Source organism: Gasterosteus aculeatus, chromosome 7, assembly GCF_964276395.1.
Source record: "Gasterosteus aculeatus chromosome 7, fGasAcu3.hap1.1, whole genome shotgun sequence".
Classification (NCBI taxonomy): Eukaryota; Metazoa; Chordata; class Actinopteri; order Perciformes; family Gasterosteidae; genus Gasterosteus; species Gasterosteus aculeatus.
The window spans coordinates 23,819,948-23,842,979 of record NC_135694.1 but is presented as its reverse complement, the minus strand read 5'-3'; the positions used below and the strand labels follow the sequence as shown (position 1 = coordinate 23,842,979).

General features: G+C 40.7%; 2 protein-coding genes across 3 annotated transcripts; one reads left to right on the top strand and one right to left on the bottom strand.

Moving 5' to 3' along the window:
- Positions 1-1,385: 1,385 nt before the first annotated feature.
- Positions 1,386-13,047, top strand: postna (periostin, osteoblast specific factor a). 2 transcript variants are annotated; one of them, XM_078106593.1, is made up of 22 exons: positions 1,386-1,613; positions 2,186-2,284; positions 5,091-5,155; positions 5,276-5,433; positions 5,531-5,695; positions 5,805-5,951; positions 6,081-6,222; positions 6,794-7,006; positions 7,121-7,255; positions 7,479-7,621; positions 7,995-8,131; positions 8,372-8,502; positions 8,607-8,737; positions 9,722-9,824; positions 9,913-9,980; positions 10,097-10,142; positions 10,219-10,251; positions 11,083-11,268; positions 11,361-11,396; positions 12,010-12,096; positions 12,235-12,270; positions 12,500-13,047. In XM_078106593.1, exons 1-22 carry the CDS (start codon positions 1,495-1,497, stop codon positions 12,556-12,558), a joined length of 2,439 nt encoding a protein of 812 aa, XP_077962719.1. In that variant the 5' UTR covers positions 1,386-1,494; the 3' UTR covers positions 12,559-13,047. The 2 variants fall into 2 exon arrangements, with proteins under 2 accessions (XP_077962719.1, XP_040037937.2); XM_040182003.2 differs by lacking the exon at positions 11,361-11,396.
- A 5,834-nt stretch (positions 13,048-18,881) lies between these two features.
- ugt5d1 (UDP glucuronosyltransferase 5 family, polypeptide D1) lies at positions 18,882-21,602 on the bottom strand. The gene is made up of 4 exons (XM_040182009.2): positions 21,324-21,602; positions 20,851-21,131; positions 20,055-20,768; positions 18,882-19,627 (listed from the first exon to the last, which is right to left on the bottom strand). The coding sequence occupies exons 1-4, from the start codon at positions 21,325-21,327 to the stop codon at positions 19,043-19,045; spliced, it is 1,584 nt and encodes a 527-aa protein (XP_040037943.2). The 5' UTR covers positions 21,328-21,602; the 3' UTR covers positions 18,882-19,042.
- Between the last annotated feature and the right edge of the window lie 1,430 nt (positions 21,603-23,032).

Here is a 23,032-nt window from a genome sequence, read left to right as displayed (position 1 = left end):
AACCGGGTTGAAGTTCCTGTTAAAGGTCTGTGGAAAGCTGACAGAACAGATACAAATGTATTATATTTGTATCTGCTTAGGTGTTTGGGTGGGGATTTAAAACAAAAAAAGGCAAGGAAATTATTAATCATTTCCAAACAATGTGAATTCCAGGCTGGGCTGCAGAAGAGTTCCCAGTATGAAAAGTTGTTTTTAAAAATTAAGATAGCTCAGCCTCCAGCACCATGCTGGATCAGAGGGGTCATGTCAGTTCATCTGTAATGGTCTGTAATGAATTATGTTGATCATTCAAAGCAGAAATCTTCATTTCTGCCCTCTGTGTATTTTCCTTAACCAAGGACACCCAAAGTAAAACGTTCTAGTCTTTGCTTTGCTGCATTATATACATTTATTATAATACACTTAACATTCACATATACACCATGCTGCTAAATGCAAGATTTAGCTCTCAGTGAAATTAATCAACACCAACAAAAGAATCCTTTCCTGCATGTTCCCGAGTTCAGAGGCATATTTGATATACTTCGTGTTCACAAGTCAAGCCTGTACATGACGTCGTCCGTGGAGACTTTTCCACCACGAATTTCCCCCTTTGAAGCAGTATCGGATTTGGCTTCAACACACGGGAGGCGGAGACAGCTGTAAAAGTCTGGCCCGGGGAAGGAAGTGATGAGCGATGAACATGACAGCAGGGAGGATTTAGGGAATAAAAAAAGGAGACTGCGCACAAAGGGGAGTTCAGGGGAGGAAAGGCTCGGGAAAATGATGAATCCTTTTTGTGGAAGTAATTAGGAGAGTGGTATTCCAAGGGAGGGATGGTCAAAGCATGGCTTCTGCCAAGCAAAGTGTAAACCCATTACCTACTCAGATGTATCCCCAAAGGACTCTGAGTTCATTTTGCAGCCTTATTTCATTGCCTATTTAAGACAATTAAGTCAATTGATTGACACATATTTAGTTGCGGTGGTCTTCCTTCCTCTGCGTGTTTGAGAAATAGATTGATTTTTAATCTGTCTTACTTGTTCATTTATTAACCACGATGGGGAATACAAATACTCTACTCTATCCAAAGATGCTGGGTCAAAAGACGATTAGCAAAGAATCAATTCACAGATGTGGGTAGAACAAACGTTGAGGTAGGGATGTCCTTGGTGCTCTGGGATGTGATGGTGGTTATAAAAATGATGAAAAATCCATGTCCAGCAATGTGAGGCAAGGTGGAAACTCTAACTTTGAGTCAAAGAAAAGGGAGGATTTTGGGAGGCTGTGTGTGGGTGAGAGCAGGACGTAATGGTATGGAAAAGGCAGTGAGGGAGTAAGACGAGGGCGGGTGGGTATGGGTGTGTGTTAGAGGGTCGGTATAAAGGCTCCCTCTCGTCCTCAAACTCACAAATCTCCTGTGTTTTTCATTTTTGGGGTGTTTGTAAGACAACCGAAGCGGGCTTGTGTGTGTGTGTGTGTTCGTGCCCTTGAGGACGGATTTCCCCTCCCAGGATGCATCAGCTGCTTGTGGTTACCTCAGTGCTGGTGGCGCTCTGCTCTCTAGGGAGTGTGGATACTTCTGCCTACGATAAGATTGTCACCCACAGTCGCATACGGGCCAGGAAAGAAGGGTAAGGAGATGGGACATGTGGAAGGGAGGCTGGGATTGTGACACCGTTTGAGGAGTGAGAGAGAGAGAGAGAGAGAGAGAGAGAGAGGTGACAAATGCCAAATTTAAAGAACAGCGCAGCAGCTTTTTCTAATTTACTAGATTATCTGTAATTTCTAGACAAAATATATGTCCCCAAATAAAAGTTCAGATTATTTATCCATGGAACGTTTTCAGGTGGTTTTATTACAATACGCAGTGGATCATGTGTTGAAAAATGGGTCAGCCGTATTGATTAAATTGTTGATTTGAGCAAATAAAAAAATTTAAGAAACATTCCATATTACCCGGCACATTAATTCACTCTGCTGCTGTAAAGTAATTATATCTCATTACTTTCTGAAATTGACCATTATTAATTAGATTAGACAAAAGGAGATTTGAACATATACGCTGCTGAATACGTCCTTATTCTCCTGACCTCCTGATCTCTCTCCTTTCCCCACATTTTGACTCAACTTTTCTTTTTAACACCCCGTCTCGCTTTCTCTGTCGCACCCTCATCACCTCCTAACCCGCTTCCTTCTCTTACAGACCCAATGTGTGCGCCCTGCAACAGGTCCAGGGGTCTAAAAAGAAGTACTTCAGCACATGCAGGAACTGGTACAAAGGCTCCATCTGTGGCAAGAAGACGTAGGTTTTTACCAAAAGTGTGAATGGATCTAATTGCTCTGTGATGTCATGAGTTATTCACAACTTTACCCAAATTGCAAATGCTCCAAGCTTCCACACATCCTTGTCATATAGCAAACCCTTTAATTTATTTATTGTTGTTATTATTTAATTTATTTTAAGGAAATATAAAATATAGATGATGTTTTGATGGAGTGTAAGGCTCGACTGGAGCTGTTCACACTCATGCACACAAACACACACACACACACACACACACACACACACACACACACACACACACCTTCTTTTAGTCTTTTAGCCGTTATACCTTATGCTGAGTCAGGATGAGCCTGAAAAAAAAGAAGACGAGAGAGAGAATGGAACAATAGAGGGATTTAGTCCAGAAGTGAATTCTCTCCTTACGGTAAAGTGATGGACTCTAATGAGATAATATGGCTGTCCTTTGTAATAAGGGCTGAAAACAAGTTCATTGAGTTATAAAAAAACTGGCAGTGTACAAAAATGATTTCAAATTACCAATTAGCAAGGAAATAGGTATTAGTGAAAAAACAAAGCTAAACAAAGCCAGCTGCATGTGCCCTGTGTCTCTGTGGTCACAGTACGGCTATTGTTCAGGAGCAGTGGAGGAAATCCAAGCCAGCAATGATTATGTCTGAGCAGGATTTGATGTTGATGAGGGATTAAGAAAGGTTGTTTGAATCTAAAGCATGGTCCTCCGGATGTTCCAGTGTGCCAACAAGCACCTGTTTAAACAAGTCTGGAGGGTGCAGCGATTGAGGTTATACTTGGCCTGATTCTCGCAAAGAACAAATTATGCTGGTGTGAATTTAATATGCCCTTTTTTTTCTAACAAGTTACCATGGGGACTTAATAATGCCTTCATTCAGAAGATCTTTTGAAGAGCGTCGCTGGAGGGTATTGTGTTAGCAATTTCTTTTCAAAGTAATGTGCTGCGGGTGGCAACACAACACGGAGGGAGCAATGGACAAGTAAATTCCCATGTATAAAAAAAGGGAAATGTTGGCCAGTATTCCCCAAGCGGTTGGCACGGCAGAAAAAAAACACTCCCCTGATGAGGACACAAGCGAGCCTGTTGTTAATCAAATAACAGGAAAAAAAACTGCAATGACGTTATCCGAAGCCAAACAACCCCACCTAGTGTTTCCGTGTGAGTACACCATGTGTGTGTGTGTGTTGTGTGTTTTCATGCCCCGTGTTTCCAAAACTGCTCATCTGGAAGCCACATTGAGTTCATCCAGTGACTCCGCCAAAAAAGCCCTAGTTGGCCCTTTGCTGATTCCTTGTGTTCTGGGTCCGTACTCTCTGGGTTGAATGCACGTGTTGTAAGTCACTTTGGATAAAAGCGAGAGCTGAGGGAAAAATGTAAATACTGGCTGGTTTTGTCTCAATACTTCTTCTATTATCCTGTCAGAGTCGGAGAGAATTTGAATTTGTTTAATTAACATTAACAACAATTAGTGTCAACACAGTCAAATTCAAAGTATAATCGCAGACAACATGAAAACACCAGTGCTGATAAAGTGGATAAAAGAGTTTTGCCAAAATGTGTGAGTCATTTATAAGAGTAAAAGGGAGAAAGTGAGTGATGTTGTAAGTCTACAGAATGTGTGTGTGTGTGTGTGTGTGTGTGTGTGTGTATGGGATCACGGTGGAAGTGGTATGAAGGGAGTATTTTTCTCATGCCTGATAGATTACTTCAGTTCGATTTCTGAAATGACAGCAAACTGTTTCTTTTTTGTACCCTGAAGAGAAAGCAGAGAGTTTACATTGACAGCGATTCCCTGGGAACACAGAAAGCAGGAAACCAAAAACCTCTTTAATGAACACAAAAAAGCTCCAACTGCAAGTTATATTTTTATATATATATATATATATATATGAATACATTTGGGAATCCATTGCCTTTTCTCTGGTGGATCATTGTTGGGCGTCCAATGTTGACTCACTGCTGGTTTCTTTTCTTCTTGTAAGATTTTCGTGAGCTTTGGAGAAGTCCAAATGAAAAGTCTGAATGTTTGATTGCCGTCCGGGGTTCATACTCCCCCACCTAACCTCATTTTTACAAGATACTCACTTGTGGCTCGCACTATTCTCACCTCAATAGTCATTCATAACACGGCAATAAAAGGCGGGTTGACTTCCTGTCAACCATACAACTGCTTTAAGAGCTCGAGTCAGCTGCACAGCTCCGTTTTGGAGTTAAAAGGCCCAATCAGTTTCAACTTTCGCCCAAAGACCTCAAACCATCACATATTCAAAAGAAATCGTTTGTATGACAGGATTCTGTTTTTCTTGGAAACATCTTTGGGAGGAATGACCAACAGAGAGGGCAGCTAGGAGGGACACCAGACAGCCCTGTCTGGTTTTTATGTTGACATTCATGTTTCCACTTTTACATTTTTTCTTTTACATTTCCTGGGATTTTGAATTGTATTCCAGCTCTTTTCTGTGATTGGCTGCCGGGAAGTTCACACGCTGTGCGTTTGATGAACGCATTGTCACTTTTTTCTGCTTTAACTTTTGAATGTGCTTTGCCCATTAATGGAATTCATAATTGGCGACTATGACTCCGTCTTTGTGCAGCCTTTCTCTTCTGTCTTAGATGTTCTCAATGCTTAAAGTACAAATGATTGTCGTCCTCTCTTATTAAAACTCTTCTCTTAGTTTTAAGACTAGTCTTAGTTTTCTATTCATGTTCACAGTCTGTGAATATTGTTCATTTATGTTTATCAGTTATATATCTATTGTATCAAGGGTCTAACATGTTTGTTTTTTTCATAAGCCTGGTTCTATATGAATGCTGTCCTGGATACATTAAGCTGGAGGGTATGAGAGGATGCCCTGCTGGTAAGAGCTCACAACAGCCTCTTTTCATGTTCTTCTTTTCTGGCAAATTAACAATGGGTATACACTCCTAGTATAGACTAGTCTTTAATAAGTAAGAACATTTCCTCTCCTCTCCCCAAGTGGCTCCCATTGACCATGTCTACGGTACGCTGGGGCTCATAAAGGCTACGACCACGCAGCAATACTCTGACACGGCCAAGCTGAGGGAGGAAATTGAAGGCCAAGGCTCTTTTACCATGTTTGCACCTAGCAATGATGCCTGGGATCTGGTGGACTCTGTAAGTGGATTGGAGGGTTCAGACTTCCGTAAAGGGAAAATAACTGAATGCAATAATTACTAACGCTTGCTTACTCTTAATGTTGGGGTTTCCCTAGACTGTGCGGTCTGCACTGGTAAGCAACGTGAACATCGAGCTGTACAACGCGCTTCACTTCCATATGGTGAACCGCCGCATTTTGACCAAAGACATGAAGAACGACATGACTTTCACTTCCATGTACAACAACCTGGGGTTGTACGTCAACCACTACTCCAATGGGGTCAGTTTGTTGAAATGCACAAGATCACAAGAACAAACGCCTTTTTCTATAGAGGAGTTGTGACGTTAATGACGCTTTTGCCTTGATGTGACATTTCCTCTCTGTGAAGATTGTGACAGTGAACTGTGCCAGGATCGTCCTTGGTAATCAGGTGGCCACAAATGGTGTGGTGCATGTCATTGACCGGGTCATCAGCAGTGTTAGCAACAACATCAAGGAAGTCCTGGACGTCACCGACGATCTCTCCGCCTTCACGGTATGTAATATAAAAAGGACTTTAAGCTGAAAAAATGGTTTACAAAAACAATGTTGCATTCAATTTGCAGGGAGTGGAATGGGTGTAAAATGTGTGACACACTGTTTTCGTGTTTTGCTTGTTACCCAGAATGTAGTAATGGCTTCTGGTATGATGGACAAGCTGGACCAGCCTGGCCACTACACCCTGTTTGCCCCCACTAATGAAGCCTTTGACAAACTGAGCCCAGGCTACCTGGAGCGTATCATGGGAGACAAGGCTGTAATTGCAGGTACATTTTACATGGGACACACTATACGATGACATAAACTGCTCACTGCTGACATGAATGCATACTGAGAGTTGTTGTGAACATTTGAACATTGATTGCAATTTGACAGTTGGGCTTAGTCAGAGGTGTAAAACCATATCTTGTATGTAAGAATAATTTTATTAATCTAATTTAATTTCAATGGGTTAGACCGGGACCTTCACATCTACTCCCAAAAAATCTTTAATGGGGAGAGAAAAAGAAACCTTAAGAGGGATTCCTCCTTAAAGTATGGCTAGAAGTGCAATATATGTCATGTGCGCAGAATGAACAATTTAAAATGTACGGCATGTTCAAAGCTTTCTAGATAAATTATTCATATATTGAGAGTAGATAACAGAATAATAATCAGAAATGTGCAATAATATCAACAGCAGAGGATACAGTAGAATAACAATGATAACAAAAGCAGTTATAGTGTCAGCAATAGTAACGTGGCTACTAATATTAACTAATATTAAACCACAAGGTGTTAAACATCAGGAACCTTTTCTGTTTCACACCATCTTTCTCTCTCGTTTCGACTCGCAAGCCCTGGTGAACTACCACCTGCTGAGCAGTGTCCAGTGTTCAGAAGCCATCATGTCAGGGACCGCGTATGAGACCGCAGAGGGCAGCACCATCGAGATCGGCTGTGACGGCGACAGCTTGACGGTCAATGGAATCACGATGGTGCTGAAGAAGGACGTCGTCACCACCAATGGCGTCATCCACTTCATCGACCAGGTGCTCATCCCTGACTCAGGTAAAACACATCTTGAACATTTCCCCTTAGTTGATCAATTTTTTTTTTTTAATCATTCGGCCGAAGGGTTTTTCTGTGTTCACAAACATGTAACGTTTATGTGATTCGTATCAGCCAAGGAAGGGATGGAGCTGATGGGAGACTCCCAGAGCACCTTCAGCAACATGCTCTATGAAATGGGCTTTTCGGCTGCCCTGGGTCCGAAGACAGAGTACACACTCCTCGCTCCTCTCGACTCTGCCTTCACACGTGAGTCGCGCTCCAGACAGGCCCCGCGATTTAGAGGATCGACCGTGAGCAAGGATGTGAAAGAAAAGGAATCTTTTACGGATCAGAAATACACTCACTCACTTTCGACATTTCACCAGAACTTTTGAGGGAAACAGACGAAGAAATGTCTATTAAGGGCCGGCATCTAATATTACCAGACTCATTTTGAATTATAAATTAAACTATTTTCTTCTTTTGTCAGATGAAGTGACAGATAAAAACGTGCTGAAATTCCTTTTGCAAAACCACATCTTGAAGATGAAAGTTACTCTGAGCGAGCTCTACAATGGACAGACGCTGGAAACCGTGGCTGGCAAACTGCTCCGAGTCTTCATTTACCGCACTGTGAGAACTACGTATTTGTGTGTTTACGTGTGTTTGCTTGTAGAAGAAAGTCAAACAGAGGTGCTCAGAAAGGAACAGGTTAATCAGATAGATCAGAGTCCTGTCTGTCAGCGTCTTTATTTGGAAGTCTGAGAGCCATTTCTGGGCCCCTTACTCAGTGTTGACATGATTTGGCAATATTTCAATTAAAAGCAAATGTAATAAAACAGCATATTAGTCCCACTGTTGGCAGATTCTGTGTTTTACTGCTCAGGTGGTCCAGATAATAGATAACAGCTGGGTTTGATTTCCTCCTACAAGCTTTTGTATTCTTCTTTTTGATTGATTGCAATCAACAGGAAAGGCTTATTACCATGTTGTTCTTCTTTGTTAGGCTGTGTGCATAGAAAATGCATGTATGGTGCGTGGCAGTAAAGAGGGAAGCAATAGTGCGCTCCATGTTATGAGGACTCTCATCAAACCGCCCGAGAAAACCATCTATGAGCTCCTGATCGCTGACAGGCGGTTCAAGTAAGAAAAACACCTTAATTTATGGACGTTTTGCCTTCGTTTTGGATGTAATCATTGTTTATATGAAGCATCCTACCAGTCTTTGGCTCAAACGCAAGTTGATATCCTTACTAGCTTGAGTTTGTTCAGTTCTAAACACAGTAGTTTACACTGAGACTGTCAACAGAACTGGCAGAAAATGTCTACTTTTATTTTTTTTTGTGGAATATAAAACATGTATTCTTTTTTTTACAAATTTAGGATTTTTCTGTCGCTGATTGAGACAGCAGGTCTGACCAATCTGCTGAAGCAAGAAGGCTCCTACACCATCTTTGCACCCACTGACGATGCCTTTGATAACCTCAGTAAAGAGGAACTTGCTCTGCTCAAAAGTGGGTACTCTTCTCAAATGAAGACACATCCACATACTTTTGTGTATTCATTGAGATACACTCAGATATGTAATCTGTGTTTTTCCTTTTGCTGTAATCGTCAGGTGATCTGAATGCTCTGAGAACCATTTTGCTGTACCACTTCAGTAACGGCATCTTCATCAACGGAGGATTAGAGCGAGGAGTCACCAATCTGCTCAAAACCTTCCAGGGCAAAAACCTGCAAGTGATGTCTGTACGTACAACCGGTCACTCAAGCGTGTCTTTGTGAGCTTAGAATGAAAGCGCCAGAAGTGGTTTCCCGAATACAGTATTCAACAATCACACAGGAAGGAATACATTCTAGGTAACATCAGCACAAGAAATTCAACACATCGACTGTAGAATAGTAAGATGTGTAACCGTGATCATACACAACAAAGTAGTTGCGAGCTTTCGATTTCTGCCCATGTTTCTTTAAAAAAAAATAACTTGGAGGTAATTATCCACTGAAGGAGATTTTTCTTTTAATTTCTTTTATTTTTTTAAATAAATTGTTTTTTATACATTGTTTTTCTTTTCTTAATGCCTCCATTGTAAAACTTGTCAAACTTCTCTCACCACATTCTCATTGAGACATTATAATTAAAGAGCCCGAGCTAATCTGTTTCTTCAAAGCTGGATATCTCTGGAGAAAGGCCAAAGTAATATAACCCGTCTTTCTGTCGCCTACTCTCGGTGGGCCTTGTTCTTCAGTCTTCAGTCTTCATGCCAGTTTTCTCATCACTTCACCCATAGCCTCAATTTTCCTCCCACTCTCCTATCGCGGTGATCGCAGTGATCAGGTGATCAGGTCATCAGCCAACGACTTCATAAAAGGACAAAGGAAAGCTTGTTTGAAATGATTCCCCCCTTGGGTCAGAGGTTCATTTAAACGCCTAACCACATGGTTGGTGGGCGAGAGAGAGCCAGAAGAGCCAGAAGAAAAGGAAAAAATATCTCTTACTGACTCAACGTGTACAGCTTCAATCACCTCCACCTTAAAGTGCCCCGTCCTCCCTTCCAGCAGCCTCAGTCGCACCACAAAACCATCACGTTAAACCATCTCATGAAATTGTACGTCTTTAAAATATTTTCACGCAGTAGCTGACGTAGTTTGCCAAAGAGGAATGTGTTTATTAATAACCTTAAAAATGTGCCAAAAATGTGCATATAGTGGGTTCTTTTCTCTTTTTGACAGGTAAACAACTCCATTCATGTCAATTCTGTGGACGTGCCAAACAGTGACCTGATGGCAACAAACGGCGTCGTCCATGTGGTGAAGAATGTTCTCTATCCCGCGGGTCAGAACACCAGACGTTACTAAGCAATGTGCACACTGTGCTTATAGGGATTATTTTTTGTTATGTTGATTATGTATATTTCTTACAGATCTTCCCGTGGGCCGGCAGGACCTCCTGGTCCTCCTGAAGAAGCTGATCAAGTACATCCATATAACGGTAGATAAAGAGAGAAAAGACTGCGTCTGAACATGCATAGATCAATGTGAATCTTTTTTATTGTGTTGTGAGTCCTATGCATTTTATTTTGCTTTTTTATACTTTTCGTTCAACAGTATACTTCTGGATTTACTTATGAGGAGATTCCCCTGACGTTCATAAGTAAGCCTCTATAGCACTCATGAAGTGGATTAAATTGCATTTGCAACAACCTAAAACTACGTATCTTATTTTACAGGGACAACCGTCACAACTACACACATTAAAACAGGTAAGATTATCCACTCTCACTTTTGCACAGACACATGCAGAAATGAAGTCCAGTTTTTCAATGGTAATTAGAGGTTTTTCTGACATGGACTATAGAGCTAAATGTCTGGACCTCGGGTGCATTTTCTTTTGATTCATATTTATTATGAAGTAAGAATTTACATGGCAGCGATTGGTCTTGGTCCGCAGTACTTTGAATATAATAGAGCTAGTTTATGAACGCTAAACTGCACAAATGGTTGTGAAACCATCCAGAATACTCAGTAACACTTGTTATTCACACACATACACACACCCACACAAACTTACTGGACTCGGCCACATACTGTATCCACGGAAGGCAACCCAAAGATCAAAAGGCCTCTAATGCAAAAAAACTTTGTAAACTCTCAGCTTTTTACAACTTGCATAAATCCTGGCACATTAAAAGATCATTGTTCATAAATGGAAAACATTAAACGAAGTGAAAAAAAGAAGGTGATTCAAAAGAGGAGTTCTGGGGAGAGAGGAGAAAATCTGGCCCCAGATGTGAATTGATTGACTTCAGAAAACTGTGATCATTTATTTCTTTATTTTGCATTGTTTAAATCAGTAGACACTGATCCCCAAACGTGTCCATATTGTATGCACATGGACATGACTGAATGTCATTCTTCAAACACAACACCATGGAGTGTAACAGCAGCGGCTCATAAAATACAGCCCGAGATCCTGCACGCGTTCGCCTGCTTTAACAACTTCCCATATACTGACACACTGTGTTCAAGGGAAAAGTTTTCTTCCTGTCATTCTGGAAGTATACTCATGTTACCGCTCCCTCTCTACATTGAAGAGCCTACTTTCACCAAGGTCACAAAAGTCTTCCAGACAGATCCAGTGATCACTGAGGTGGTTGTCAAGGGAGAACCAGCGATCACCAAGGTAACCAGGGTCATTGAGGGGGACCCTTCCTTTACAAAGGTCACCAGAGTCATTGCAGGAGAACCCTCCGTGACTAAGGTTACAAGAGTTATCGAGGGTAAGTTCCTGAACGCTTAAGAATGTTTAAATTGCATACCGTACATTTTGAGAGCAAATGATAGGTTACATTATCAAATTTGAACTTCCCAGGTGGAGATCGTGATAGAGATGGAAAATTGATTGCAGGTCAGTTTCTCTTAACATATCAACTTCTTTGAAAAGCTAAAACACTCTAAATCAAAGAACTGTCATGTGTCTTCTAACGTCTCTTTTAACAAATACATCAGTGATCCTGTTTACCACAGTTTACCAAGCATGATCCTCTAATGGGAATGTCAAGTATCCTTGGTGATTATCTATTACATGTACTGAGGGAATATGGAAAATGATCACATGACACTGTATGCTTGTCTGCATTACCGTATTCTATTTTCATCAATCAGATCCAATTACTTTTTTCCTAATACATAATATAAAAATCATTCTGACCCCAAATTTGAGGCAAAACGTGAGTTAACTATTGTACCTAACCTCATTTTGTTTGTGGGGGTGTATGTACCTGTCAGTCTGTTGTTACTAACGTGTAGTTTAGTTAAGGGACAACCTTCTACTCTGCCAGTCAGTAGGTTTCATTCAAATACCTTCTTGAAATAATCATATAATCAATTTGCATTCAGAGGGGATTAGTGTTTGCTTCAAGGTGGAAAAGAGAATAAGGTGCATTGTTTCGTATTTAGCTTGATATGTTAAATTGTTCCAATATTTGCAATAATTGTAATGGTCTTGTTATGAACATAAGGCGCGGACTTCTCTAAGATCACCACCATCCACGGCAACCCAAATCGAGTCGATGAGGAATCGGAGAGAATAACCAAACTCATTCGAGGTAAATCCTCGTAACTACATCTGACCTAATCAGATTTTGAACAGCACATACATGTGTGTGTGTGTGTGTATGTGTGTGTGAGTCTTTGTGTGTGTGCCAAAACACAGTATTTAACTGTGTTTTTTCTTTGTTTCACAGACGGAGGCGGGTTCGCTGCTGCCAGGAAAGCTGCAGGTGAGCACATTGATCAACACCAATGTTGGATGAGTCAAACATGTAATCCCTGCTGCACAATATGCAGAGTAAAAGTCACATCTTTAACCAAACATTTTCACTGTTGTATTTGACGGCACTTTTTTACATTCGATTATCTACTTTTGAGTCGTTCCACCTTAACATAATTTATTTTGTCCTTGTCTTTATTCACACCTCCAATTCCCTCCGTTAACCTTCTCTTGTACAGTTGGAATGAGAAAGAGGAGAAAACAGCTGGTCAGGCGTCACCCTAAACCAAGGGAGTGAATCGAAAAGAGAGAAAACACCTTTGGGCACGGAGACTGAAAGCATCTTGAGGTGCTCCTGGTTGAGTGCTTGTGAAACTGTGGACCGATAGGGAGAGATGTAACCAGTTTAGCTATTTCCGTTTCCAAACCACCTGTAAGAATGATTGTTTACTATTTTATCTGTCCATAATGCGTGTGATAACCATGACGTGTATAAGCAATGCAATGGAATCAGAATACCTTATAAGTCTTGTGAATGTGCAAGGGAAATATGGAATGTTTCCTTGATGGTGTTTAATTGAGATATCTCCGCCAAAGTTTCACTTTGTAAACGATTGGCTTGGGAAGATTTGGGGATGTTTTTTATGGTGCTTGTATTCTTTACAGTGTCTTTTCATGCATATGACAAATGTAAACAGCGCTTTTAACAGATGCTGTTCTGAACCTCTGTAAATTATCCCATTGAGAGTAGAGAAAATACAAATAAACTGCATCTATTTTTCAGTGATTCTTTCAAACTTGACTGTTTTTTACTCCTCAAAATCAATGTTTGATGCATTTAATGTGACCTTTACCTCAGTCCTTTCCTGTATACCCAGACCGTTCTGACATAGGTCTACCTTATGAGAGTTTGCTTCTCATATCCTCATACCGATCTTATGCCGTAAAAACTGTGGTTACATTAAGGCCTTCTCGGCCTTCGGCAGCAACATTTACACTTACGACTCATCACTCAGCCAATGGCGGTCGGAGCTCCTTGCCTTGCATGTACTGAGTCACTGTGATAACTTTCTAAGGACAATAAATAACCCAGAACAAACGCTCTTTAACAAGATAAAACACCACAGCTCATGAAACACATAAACAGTTTGTAACAATTTATTGCAATGTTTTTCGAGGCCCTGGTGTTGCCTCTGGTGAACACTAGCACAACAAGCTGACACGGCAACTCCCGGCCAGTTGGCCAGCGAGCGGTGGACAGCTGTTCAGGTGGCCGCCAGTCTTTTTCGTGGTCAATGAATGGTTACTTATATCCTGGAATACTTTAAGAATCTAAAAAAAATACTGAGTTTTTGGCCAAAATACTTTTAGCGTCCAGCCCTAGCGGCACAATTGTTTCACTTAATACATTTTCATGTAATTACATGTTTTCCATGTAGGCGTGATCTTGGACAGGTGAAATAATAATAATTCAACTTAATTAATTTTATTTTCTATAGCCCCAAACCGCAAATTACAAATTTGCCTCAGAGGGCTTTACAGTCTGTACACATGCATGTATAGGGTTTTCATTTTAGTAAACAATTTACAGAAAATCAACAATCCAAGATATTAACATTTATTTGAAGGTGTGAAGCAGATAGAAGCACATTCTTTCTCTTGAGAATTTAGGATACACTTGGAAATCTGCCATTGACTTGGGATCACTTATGTTCACATCTCATCACATCTACTTATGAAGAAAAAAGTTCCTAAAAAGCAACAAAAAGGTATTGGTGACATAGTGAGAATATTCTTGTAGACAATCCACACAATAAAAGGCCAGAATTCAAGAATAACCTGAAAAGTACACAATGCTCTCTTTACAAGTAATTTTACAGTGTGTGACTCATGTTTTCTTGGAGTTCATCGCAACGTATTTTCCTCCTGTGAAAAAACTTAACATGGGTATCTGAGCCAAAAACTATGAAATAGCACTGTATGCATAGATCTGTTCCAAGATCACTAAAATGATCCATGGCGGCAGCAGCCTGCGGGCCAAACGTTACAGAGTGCTGATAAAAGGTGATAAAAAGAGGTCTTGACAGGATGACGGCTTCCTACGTGTGCACACAGGTGCAGAAGTTTAGAGTCTCTGCAATAATTTCCATTGAAACTCAAACTGAAATAATTAACTATTCTGTTGATTTTGTCTTGAGCAGTTTGCTATTTGTGTTAATCCCTGATCATCCATCTTTGATCACCTGTGGTTAGGTTAAATTGATTGTACATAATTTGGAAAGGCTTGCACCATTCTATAAGAAACCGCACAAAGGACGCGCATGGGAGCAAGTCCCACTTGAACGGCCCAATTTAAATCATAAGGTCCTAAAATATATTAAAAAAAGATAGTAGATTCCTCCACGAGTGAGGCTTATGTACAGACACATGACACAACCTTGTATGTTTTCAGTAATACTAAGATCGGATGAACAGTGTTTCCATTCTCTGTTCAGGCGCCTATGTTTTGGCACTAATAGTTCCCTGTCATATAATGTTGGGATGATGACATAATGGCCTAATTGTTTCCCTCTGCAATCAAATACACTGTTGGATGAATCTCTCAAAGACACATTCAACCCAGAACAGTTGATGTGATTTAGATCATGTCATCTTTCTCCAGGAACCGCTCTTGGCCAAGTATGAACACAGTCCTCCACAGATCCATGCAATAATAAAGGAGTACAATAGGTTCAAAAAATAATGAAAATCAACCGAATGAATACACTGTTTATGATGGAAGTGAGACAAAGGCTACTGAATTGAACGTTAACTTTTGACAATCATTTTGCCAATTTCCTTTTTAAGATAAAACCAATATTAACTGCATTGTTTGTTTCTATTTGTATTTTAACAATATATGTAGATGAGCACATTCTTTACAATTCACTATCCACTCTTTTTTGCTTCGCGTTGTCTCTGTGTTTTCTGATCACACAAAGTGAATAAAGTTTTTAAAAAGTAATAAACATACAAATAGAATCATCCCTCTTGGTGACGCGCTGTGTCTTTGTGACATACCAGTACTGATTTACATTACAGGTCATTTAGCTGGCATTTTATCCACAGCGATTTATATTGCATTTTTTAACCCATGCCTTATTACATTTTAAGGGTTAGGTGTCTTGCTCAGGGACACATCAACATGGTTTCATGGAGCAGCCAGGGCTCGAACCAGCAACCTTGCGGTTCCCGACGCACCCTCTCGACCCATCCGCCACGTAGTGGGTAGTGGTTTTAATTCTGGCATTAATTCCCCTGATGAACACACATTTTGGACACATTTAATTTCACTGTATCCAGTCCCAGGATTTGACCAAAGCACACTCTTCCCTTCCATGATCTGTGCCAGACAGCATTAAAACCAGCTGACCACAGCCATGGATCTGATATTTATAGTGATCGAGAGAAGTCTGCTGTCACCAGAGTAAATTACCATCACGGAGTGTGACCGACACACATTTCCAAACCGATCATTAATACGCCACTTCCACTGATCTCAGACATTTTATTGACCTTTCGTATTCTGTAACAAAAGATATTTTCCACAAGAATGTTTTACTGTTGCATACGGAACAAATGGTGTCTGGGAGAGCTTCACATAGCTGAAGTATGATTATGATTTTTCAAGACTCAACAGATGGCAACACGTGCAAACGCCCCGGCCGAAGCAGAACGGCTGTGCAGAGCAGTGAATCAGTTTGCCCTCTGGGCCAGCAGTTCCTCCGTAGAGGGAGCAATTCTTCTCATCTGTGTGTCAATGGAGAAAATGATGTCACGCCTTGGGTGTGCGTGTGCGTGTGTGTGTGTGTGTGTGTGTGTGTGTGTGTTACATGATGAGAAAAGGCTACATAGCTGCCTCCGCGTTGCTCCAAAGAGAGGAGGCATGGAACAAAATGACTTCAATAATCAGCAGTTACTCACAAAAACGTAAGCTTCGAGGCAATGACACCATAACACACTGCTGCAGAAAACTAGTGTTTGGGTAGTATCAGATCATTTATGATACCGTGAATCAACCATGATCACAAGAAGGGTTTTCCAAGGAAACACGGAGTGCAAAATCAGAGAGGCTGAAGGACGGGAAGGGGGGGCAGAGTTTAAAAAGCAGAACGAGAAACTGATAAAACACACAGAGCCCCTGTGAGAAAGGCTGTGTGCTCTTTGTAACAGTTGCTGATAGAGGTGACAAGACGGAGACATGTGCAGCACCTGTTTTATGTTTGTAGGCTGTTCCTACAGCAGATGCCTGGGAGTCTTTTTTCTCATCTCTTGGGACGAAAACAATGTGGAGAACTATACGCTTAAAAGGGGTTCAGTGAGCATGTATCTGACCTCCAAAAGGAAAACTATGATGTTTCCACAACACATTTCAGCAATTGCATTTTCACATGGCCTTATTTAGCTCTACTTGAGTGTGTTGTTGAGCAATTCCACTTAATTGTGTTTACATTCATCTGTTTAGCTGGTTTCACAATGTCATTAAAATGGGATTTGCACTCTTAATTTGACCAAGTAGCATTTAACCTACAAAAAAATCATGTTTGTAAATCACATCACTTTACGTAACTTGAAACCACGGCTTGGCTTCTGTCATCATTAAGGTCAGGAGTCTCAAGCAGTGTGTCACCGAACAATAAGCAATTTAGCTTGTACAGTGGTTGGATTTACCATGAAATCCTCCCTCATCGCTTTAAAAAAGGCACGCAAAATCATCAAAGAGACATTTGGCTTTCAGCTACTGATTGGTGTCCCGGTAGAGTCTTTTTTAACTATTTGTTTCCAATCTTTTCAACAAGCCCATGAGTTTCTTTTCATTATAACCTTTTCCTGAATATATTATTAACTACATTAGGATTTACATACGGCTAAATAAGATCTCACAGTCTTTGCAAAATGTTTACGTTCCTTTTTTTGTCACATCTGAATTGGCAAAGTAATACACAGGCGGAACTCTTGATGGGTCTTATTACATTAGAAATAGATGGCAACTACTCAAAGGATCATTATCAGTGTCTGGGCAGAGAGTCCATGGCTCCATACTTTTACATTGGATGTAAAAGACAATGTGCGGCTAATCTAAATCTGTCCAAATAGATATGAAACAACCGTTTATATTTTATGCGGTGGCGTTGCTCATTATTCCTACCCTCAAGTTCACACAAATATGCAATCGCTTCATTCCGGTAACATCAAGTCTTTCTTAAACCCCTTTGGAAAAAGATTCCAACATCTAATGCCTTGTTGATGGAGGGAAACACTGATTTTAGGGATTGTCTGAACGGTGAGAGATAAAAGTTGTTTTGAAACTTTCTCAGTCATTACTTTACTTTTGCTTGAGCTGATGAATTATTGTTTTCAGAGACAAATACATACAACGGATGCCATAAAAACCTCTGCCGTGAAGAATTGAACGCTTTATGAGAATAAAATGATAGCTCAGAATCCCTTTGTGGAAACCGGTGTTTAACTTTGACTCCCGAGGGATTTTGAGCAGCAATTTCAGGAAACTGCTCCCCATCAGCTTGGTTAATCTGTGTTCCTTATTTTACCAGGTGTTTCCTTTTATTTTGGTAGCTCACTCTCTCCCTGAACATATCAAGCAAGGCCGACACACACTGTCGCCCGACCGCAATCTGCTACACAGCAGGTTTAACAGTCTGCGTTAATGATGTAAAGATGACTTGTAAATTAGTAGTAAAATAAACTGCTTAATGTAAACAATCCAAATAGTATTATAGCTCAAACCTACCCAGCCATGCCGAAAAAGGTCTGTTGTGTTTAATAGCGTATGTAACAGCTTAAGTCTAAATAAATAAAAGTTGCCATCACAGCGTCACAAGGGTTATTTTTGTTACAGTCTGCACAAGTACTTTCCATTCTTCAGCAGGGCTCTGGACAGAATAATGACCATGTGGAAACAAGGTGATGTCTGACTCATGCATCAGTGAGGGGTCTCGGCCCCCCCGCCACATAATGAATGAGAAAATGGCTTGAGACCAGGAAGCTATCGGATTATAGGAGCCGATGGACAAACGAAGGAGGAAAAGTTTCTCACCTGCTGTTTGTATTTTCAGTGAGTTGGTTGCTTCGTCTTTCAAGTTAAACCTCACCGTTTAGTTTGGCTCTCTGTCTCTGGTATATTTCGCCTATTGATTATTCTTTAAGTACATGTGTAGCTTCTTTCTGTCCGGAGACTGCAAAGGAATGTGTAGCTCTTAATTAAATCTGTGGTTAAAGTGTTTGGATGGAAGCAGTCGGAAATGGCTTTGCCTCCAGAACACAACACAGTAAGAAGGGATTTAACACTTAACATTCATTTCCTTCCTTTTCATTTTAAGTCGCAGTACCAAATCGGGGGAACTCCAACACTGACGTGCCAGACAAGTGTAACTTCATCAATGTCACTTCTGCTCAAAAGACCCACATTACTCCATTTGGTTTTTCCATTTGCAAATTCAGAGGTATACCCTTTGAAAAATGACTCACCAGAGTTTACAAATCATTTGTGGCTTTCACAACTGAAATGTTAATGTCTGAATACATTTGCCAGTTCATTCTGAAATAGTAGAGGGGAACAAATCTCTTTAGCTGTCTTTATTTAATATGGATAAATCAATCGTCAAATTAGCGCTCTACTCCATAAATAATAAATATATACAAATTACACACTTTGAGATTTATGGTTTGTATTAACCACCACACTTTGGAGAAGACACAGTTATAAACTAATTTCACCGCAATCAGTGTAGCTTAGTTTTGTTCGTCCTTCTAGCTTTGCAGCACAGAAACCTGAAAATAGCCAAAATAGAGAGCAGCAGTACTGTCACCGCAGTCACCAAAAGTAGCAGTACATCTAAACTATAATAAGAGTACCAGGGCATCTTATAGGCAGCTGTTCGCAGAAGAGGAGCCCCTTTATGGCGCATCACATATTCCACCCAGAAGATGGCCTGATCCATGGGTCCCATCGGCTGATCTCTGTGCAAACGAGACAATCTTTGCATGTTCTGTCTGTAGCTGTCACGATGGAGAATGTCGTGAACACCTTCCTCAAAGCTGTGGCCGTTAACATCCGCCAGCTGAAGGATCTTTCCGGCCCCCCGCTCCTGCAGACGTAGAAGATTGTCATACTGGTCAAAGAACAGCGGGATACCGAGCACGGGCACCCCGTGGAAAATGGCTTCCTGTACTCCGTTGGTTCCTCCGTGAGCTACAAACACTTTGGTCTGCGGGTGGCCCAGGAGGTCCTTCTGCGGCATCCATTCCACTATCAGAGTGTTGTTGCCAATAGTAGAGGGACGCTCGCCTTTATGCTTCCAGATCACCTAAAAAGAACATGAAATCGTCAGGACATGCTTGTACACCAGCAGATATGCAGATATGCTGACGATGTCTACTTAACACACAATACATTTTATATTAAAAAGAAACGCTTTTTAAAATTCTCAATGACACTTTAAAAGAAAATATATTGAAAAAGGTTCAAAGTAGTGTAAGGGGAGTTTTGAGTGACTTTTTGAATATTGAGTAGTACGGGGTAAAGATCCTTTGTAATCTTTTAAGTTTAACTCCTCCATAAATCAATCCATCCATCTTGTTTTCATTAATTCCTCTGTGCATTTCCTAATTAACATTGCCAACAAGTGATGTATCAAATAATTAATTTATTGCTACCCAAATATCTGCACAAGATCATAAGAGCGTTTCACGCCACGTCTTTAAGAAAGTGAAAGCAAAAAAAGTACGTGTTACCTTTTGAGGCATCTTGGCAAAGGCGGCGGCGATTTCATCTGCAACGTCTTTGGGCAAAGCGTTCACCAAGGTTCCCAGAGTCATGATGATGACCCCGTGCTCGCCAGCACTCTGTACAAACTCCTCCAAGTCCGCTGGCAGAGGTTTAGCTGGTTTGCACTGGAAACCGCCTATGTAGATAACATTTGGCATTGTGGGCCGAGGGAAATCAAACACAAAATCCGACCTGAACAGCCAAATGTCTGCTTCCTGGAGAAGCGAGATCACGTCACATCCACCCTCTATGTATTTATCACAGATGGCGTCATAGGTAGGCCCCACCATGAATTTCTGCTGGAACACTATGATGCCATAGAAGAGAATGTTCTTGACCCTCTGGATGAAATTCATTTTGTCCGTGAAGCCTGATCCTGGCACTGGGATGTAAGATGTCGGTGAAGGGGCTATTGCAAAGTGGCCATCTCCACTGGTGATCCAGCGGACATTCAGCACCAGGGGCAGTTTGAGGTATTTGGCTAGTAAGACCCCTGGTGCTATAGCCGGGTCGGTGAGAACAAGATCGTATCGCGCGTCTACCAAGCTTTTTACCAATTGTTCATCATCGAAGATTTGAGCAAGGGCATCAACCCACAATGAATGAGCCTTAGAAATCATGGAGAGGAAGTTCTTGGTGATCTTGAAGAAAGTAAGCGCTGAAGCCCCTTCTCTCTGCGCCTGAAAGTGGGGAAAAAGTGATTAACCCTTGAGTGAATGGAGGACCCACGTGGGGCAAAATACATAAGCCATAATGACATACCTTCATATTCTCCTTTACGTACGCATCAAAAAAGTCCTCTATCCCTTCATTAATTTCCATGGTAATCGATGTATAGAGAGGGGATTCTTCTGCGATGTACCAGCTGGTGGATGCCCTCATTACTGAGATGCTGTGTCCCCTGGCATGAAGTTCTTCAATTAATATCTTCATGTTGATCCAGTGGCTTCCGTCCACAGGGAAAACCAGAATGTTTCCTCCATCGCAAGGTGTCAAGAAGGAAATCAGACATACGCTGAATAATACAAATATTCCTCCTGCTCCTGTAATGTAGGGAGAAAAAAAGAGTATCGTGAGAAACCTCTTCAGTATTCACTAGCGAGGAATTGTGCTGAACAACATGGATTTTTGTCAGGTATGTAAAAAGATACTTTCTTTTGGTGATTTTACTATTTTAAATATTGTGCTTTACAAACAACAACAACAACGTGATATTCTTCCTGCAATTTACTTACCCATGTTCAACAGTGGGAAGAGTAACGCTGCTTGCCTGAAGACTGACAGTTCATCTAATGGTTCCTTATATTTTTTGAGTTCAAACTCCAGTCGGATTGGTCCTCGTAGGTCAATGAGTTACTCACCAGAATGTGGCATCGGTCCATGTGAAGCAATGACCACACATGTTCCACATACACTGTGATAGTCTTTCATGTATAATAATAGTTTGATTAATCATTTTAGCAATGCAAACTGTACTGCTGGCACTGTCTATTACAGTTGGATTTTGCAAATGTGTTTTTCTCCTCCTTGCAAGCTTGCATGAGAAGAACCTGTGACCTCATTATTAAAGGGATTAGAGTGGGTTGTGTAATATTAATCCATTTCAGTTTTGTAGATTTTTTCTTAAAAGCACAAACTAGATACCTTATGAGCTGTTGTGCTTTTAGCAGTTAGACACACAGTTGTTTTCTGCAAGTCTTTTACTTGGAACTTTGCCAGTGGAATGTAGGTTGCAGGTCTCAGAACTGAACTCTGTTGATCCGAGGCACGTGCATCAGTACCTTGAGATAGATATTGATTCATGATTGCAAAGAGAGCAAGAGAGAGAGATACGGAAATGGCAATCCGTGATACATTTTACATTACATTACATGTCATTGAGCTGATGCTTTCATCCAAAGCGACTCACAATAAGTGCATTTCAACCACAAGGAACAAGAAACAAGTAACACCAAAGTTTTCAAATTTCATCAAATAAGCCAATTTACAGCTTGCTATAGATAAAAGCCATTATAAGTACAATTAAAGTGCGCTACAATTTGGACATGGACCGTTACCACAAGTTGGGAAATATGTATGAGGGACCTCCATTGGAAAACTGCGTAGTGGCCCTACAAAAATGCCCAATAATACACTCATTCTATGGAAAACCTTGTTCAGTGTCACCATTGTTCAAAAGACACATTCCCCTTTTGCTTTTTCCTTTCTTAAATTATGAGAGAGCAGGAATACACTTGCCAAATGACTCTATCATTATTGTGGCATCTAAACTCCAAGGAAACAGCTCTATTTACCCACACGTAAATAGAGCTGTTTCCTTGGAGTTTAGATGATGACCGTAATGATCTCAGTGCGTTGCAGCAGCATCCTGCAGCTGATAGATGAAAGCCTTGAAAAACAAACAAAACTGTAAGATTCACCCAGTGGAAGCTTCTCTCTCATATGCCAACCTGCTTGAGGAAGAAACGGAGAGTAGCCCATTTCTATCCTATTTATGTTTTGGGATGGATAGTGTTTCAGAAACAAATGTGAAATTATTTGTAAGTGAAACCTCTCTTCAGGAGCGGAGACTAACCTTTGAAGGACGTACGTTGTACCCATACAAATACATCCAAGCACACTTTTAATTTGTCTAACTTCCTATACACATTGTGAATTAAAGGACAATTTCAAGCTGATTAGAGGCTAAATCTCACAATTGCCTTTGATGTGTCCTCTTTCTTCTTGGTACTTAACGCAAGCCTGGTCATGAAATAACAAAACACTATTGCAGCTCACCACAGGGACTGTATAAAAAACAAACAATATAGAAAATTAAAATCATTTAACAGTTTAACAATGAGGTCCGCAGCAAAACATTTGGCTCCTTAATATGCAACATTTGATTGTCATTTCAAATCAAATAGCAGTCACAAATGTGTTCTGCAGAAGAGCATAGCTATGC

Bases quoted from the DNA above. Each gene is read 5' to 3' on its own strand.
- ugt5d1 (XM_040182009.2), bottom strand. The intron at 20,769-20,850 runs GTATGTCATTAT...CCCCACTTTCAG, and splicing joins ACGTAAAGGAGAATATGAAG to GCGCAGAGAGAAGGGGCTTC. The intron at 19,628-20,054 runs GTAACACGTACT...TGTTCTTTTTAG, and splicing joins TTGCCAAGATGCCTCAAAAG to GTGATCTGGAAGCATAAAGG.
- postna (XM_078106593.1), top strand. From the start codon at position 1,495: ATGCATCAGCTGCTTGTGGTTACCTCAGTGCTGGTGGCGCTCTGCTCT. The intron at 8,132-8,371 runs GTAAGAAAAACA...TTACAAATTTAG, and splicing joins ATCGCTGACAGGCGGTTCAA to GATTTTTCTGTCGCTGATTG. The intron at 8,738-9,721 runs GTACGTACAACC...TCTTTTTGACAG, and splicing joins AAAACCTGCAAGTGATGTCT to GTAAACAACTCCATTCATGT.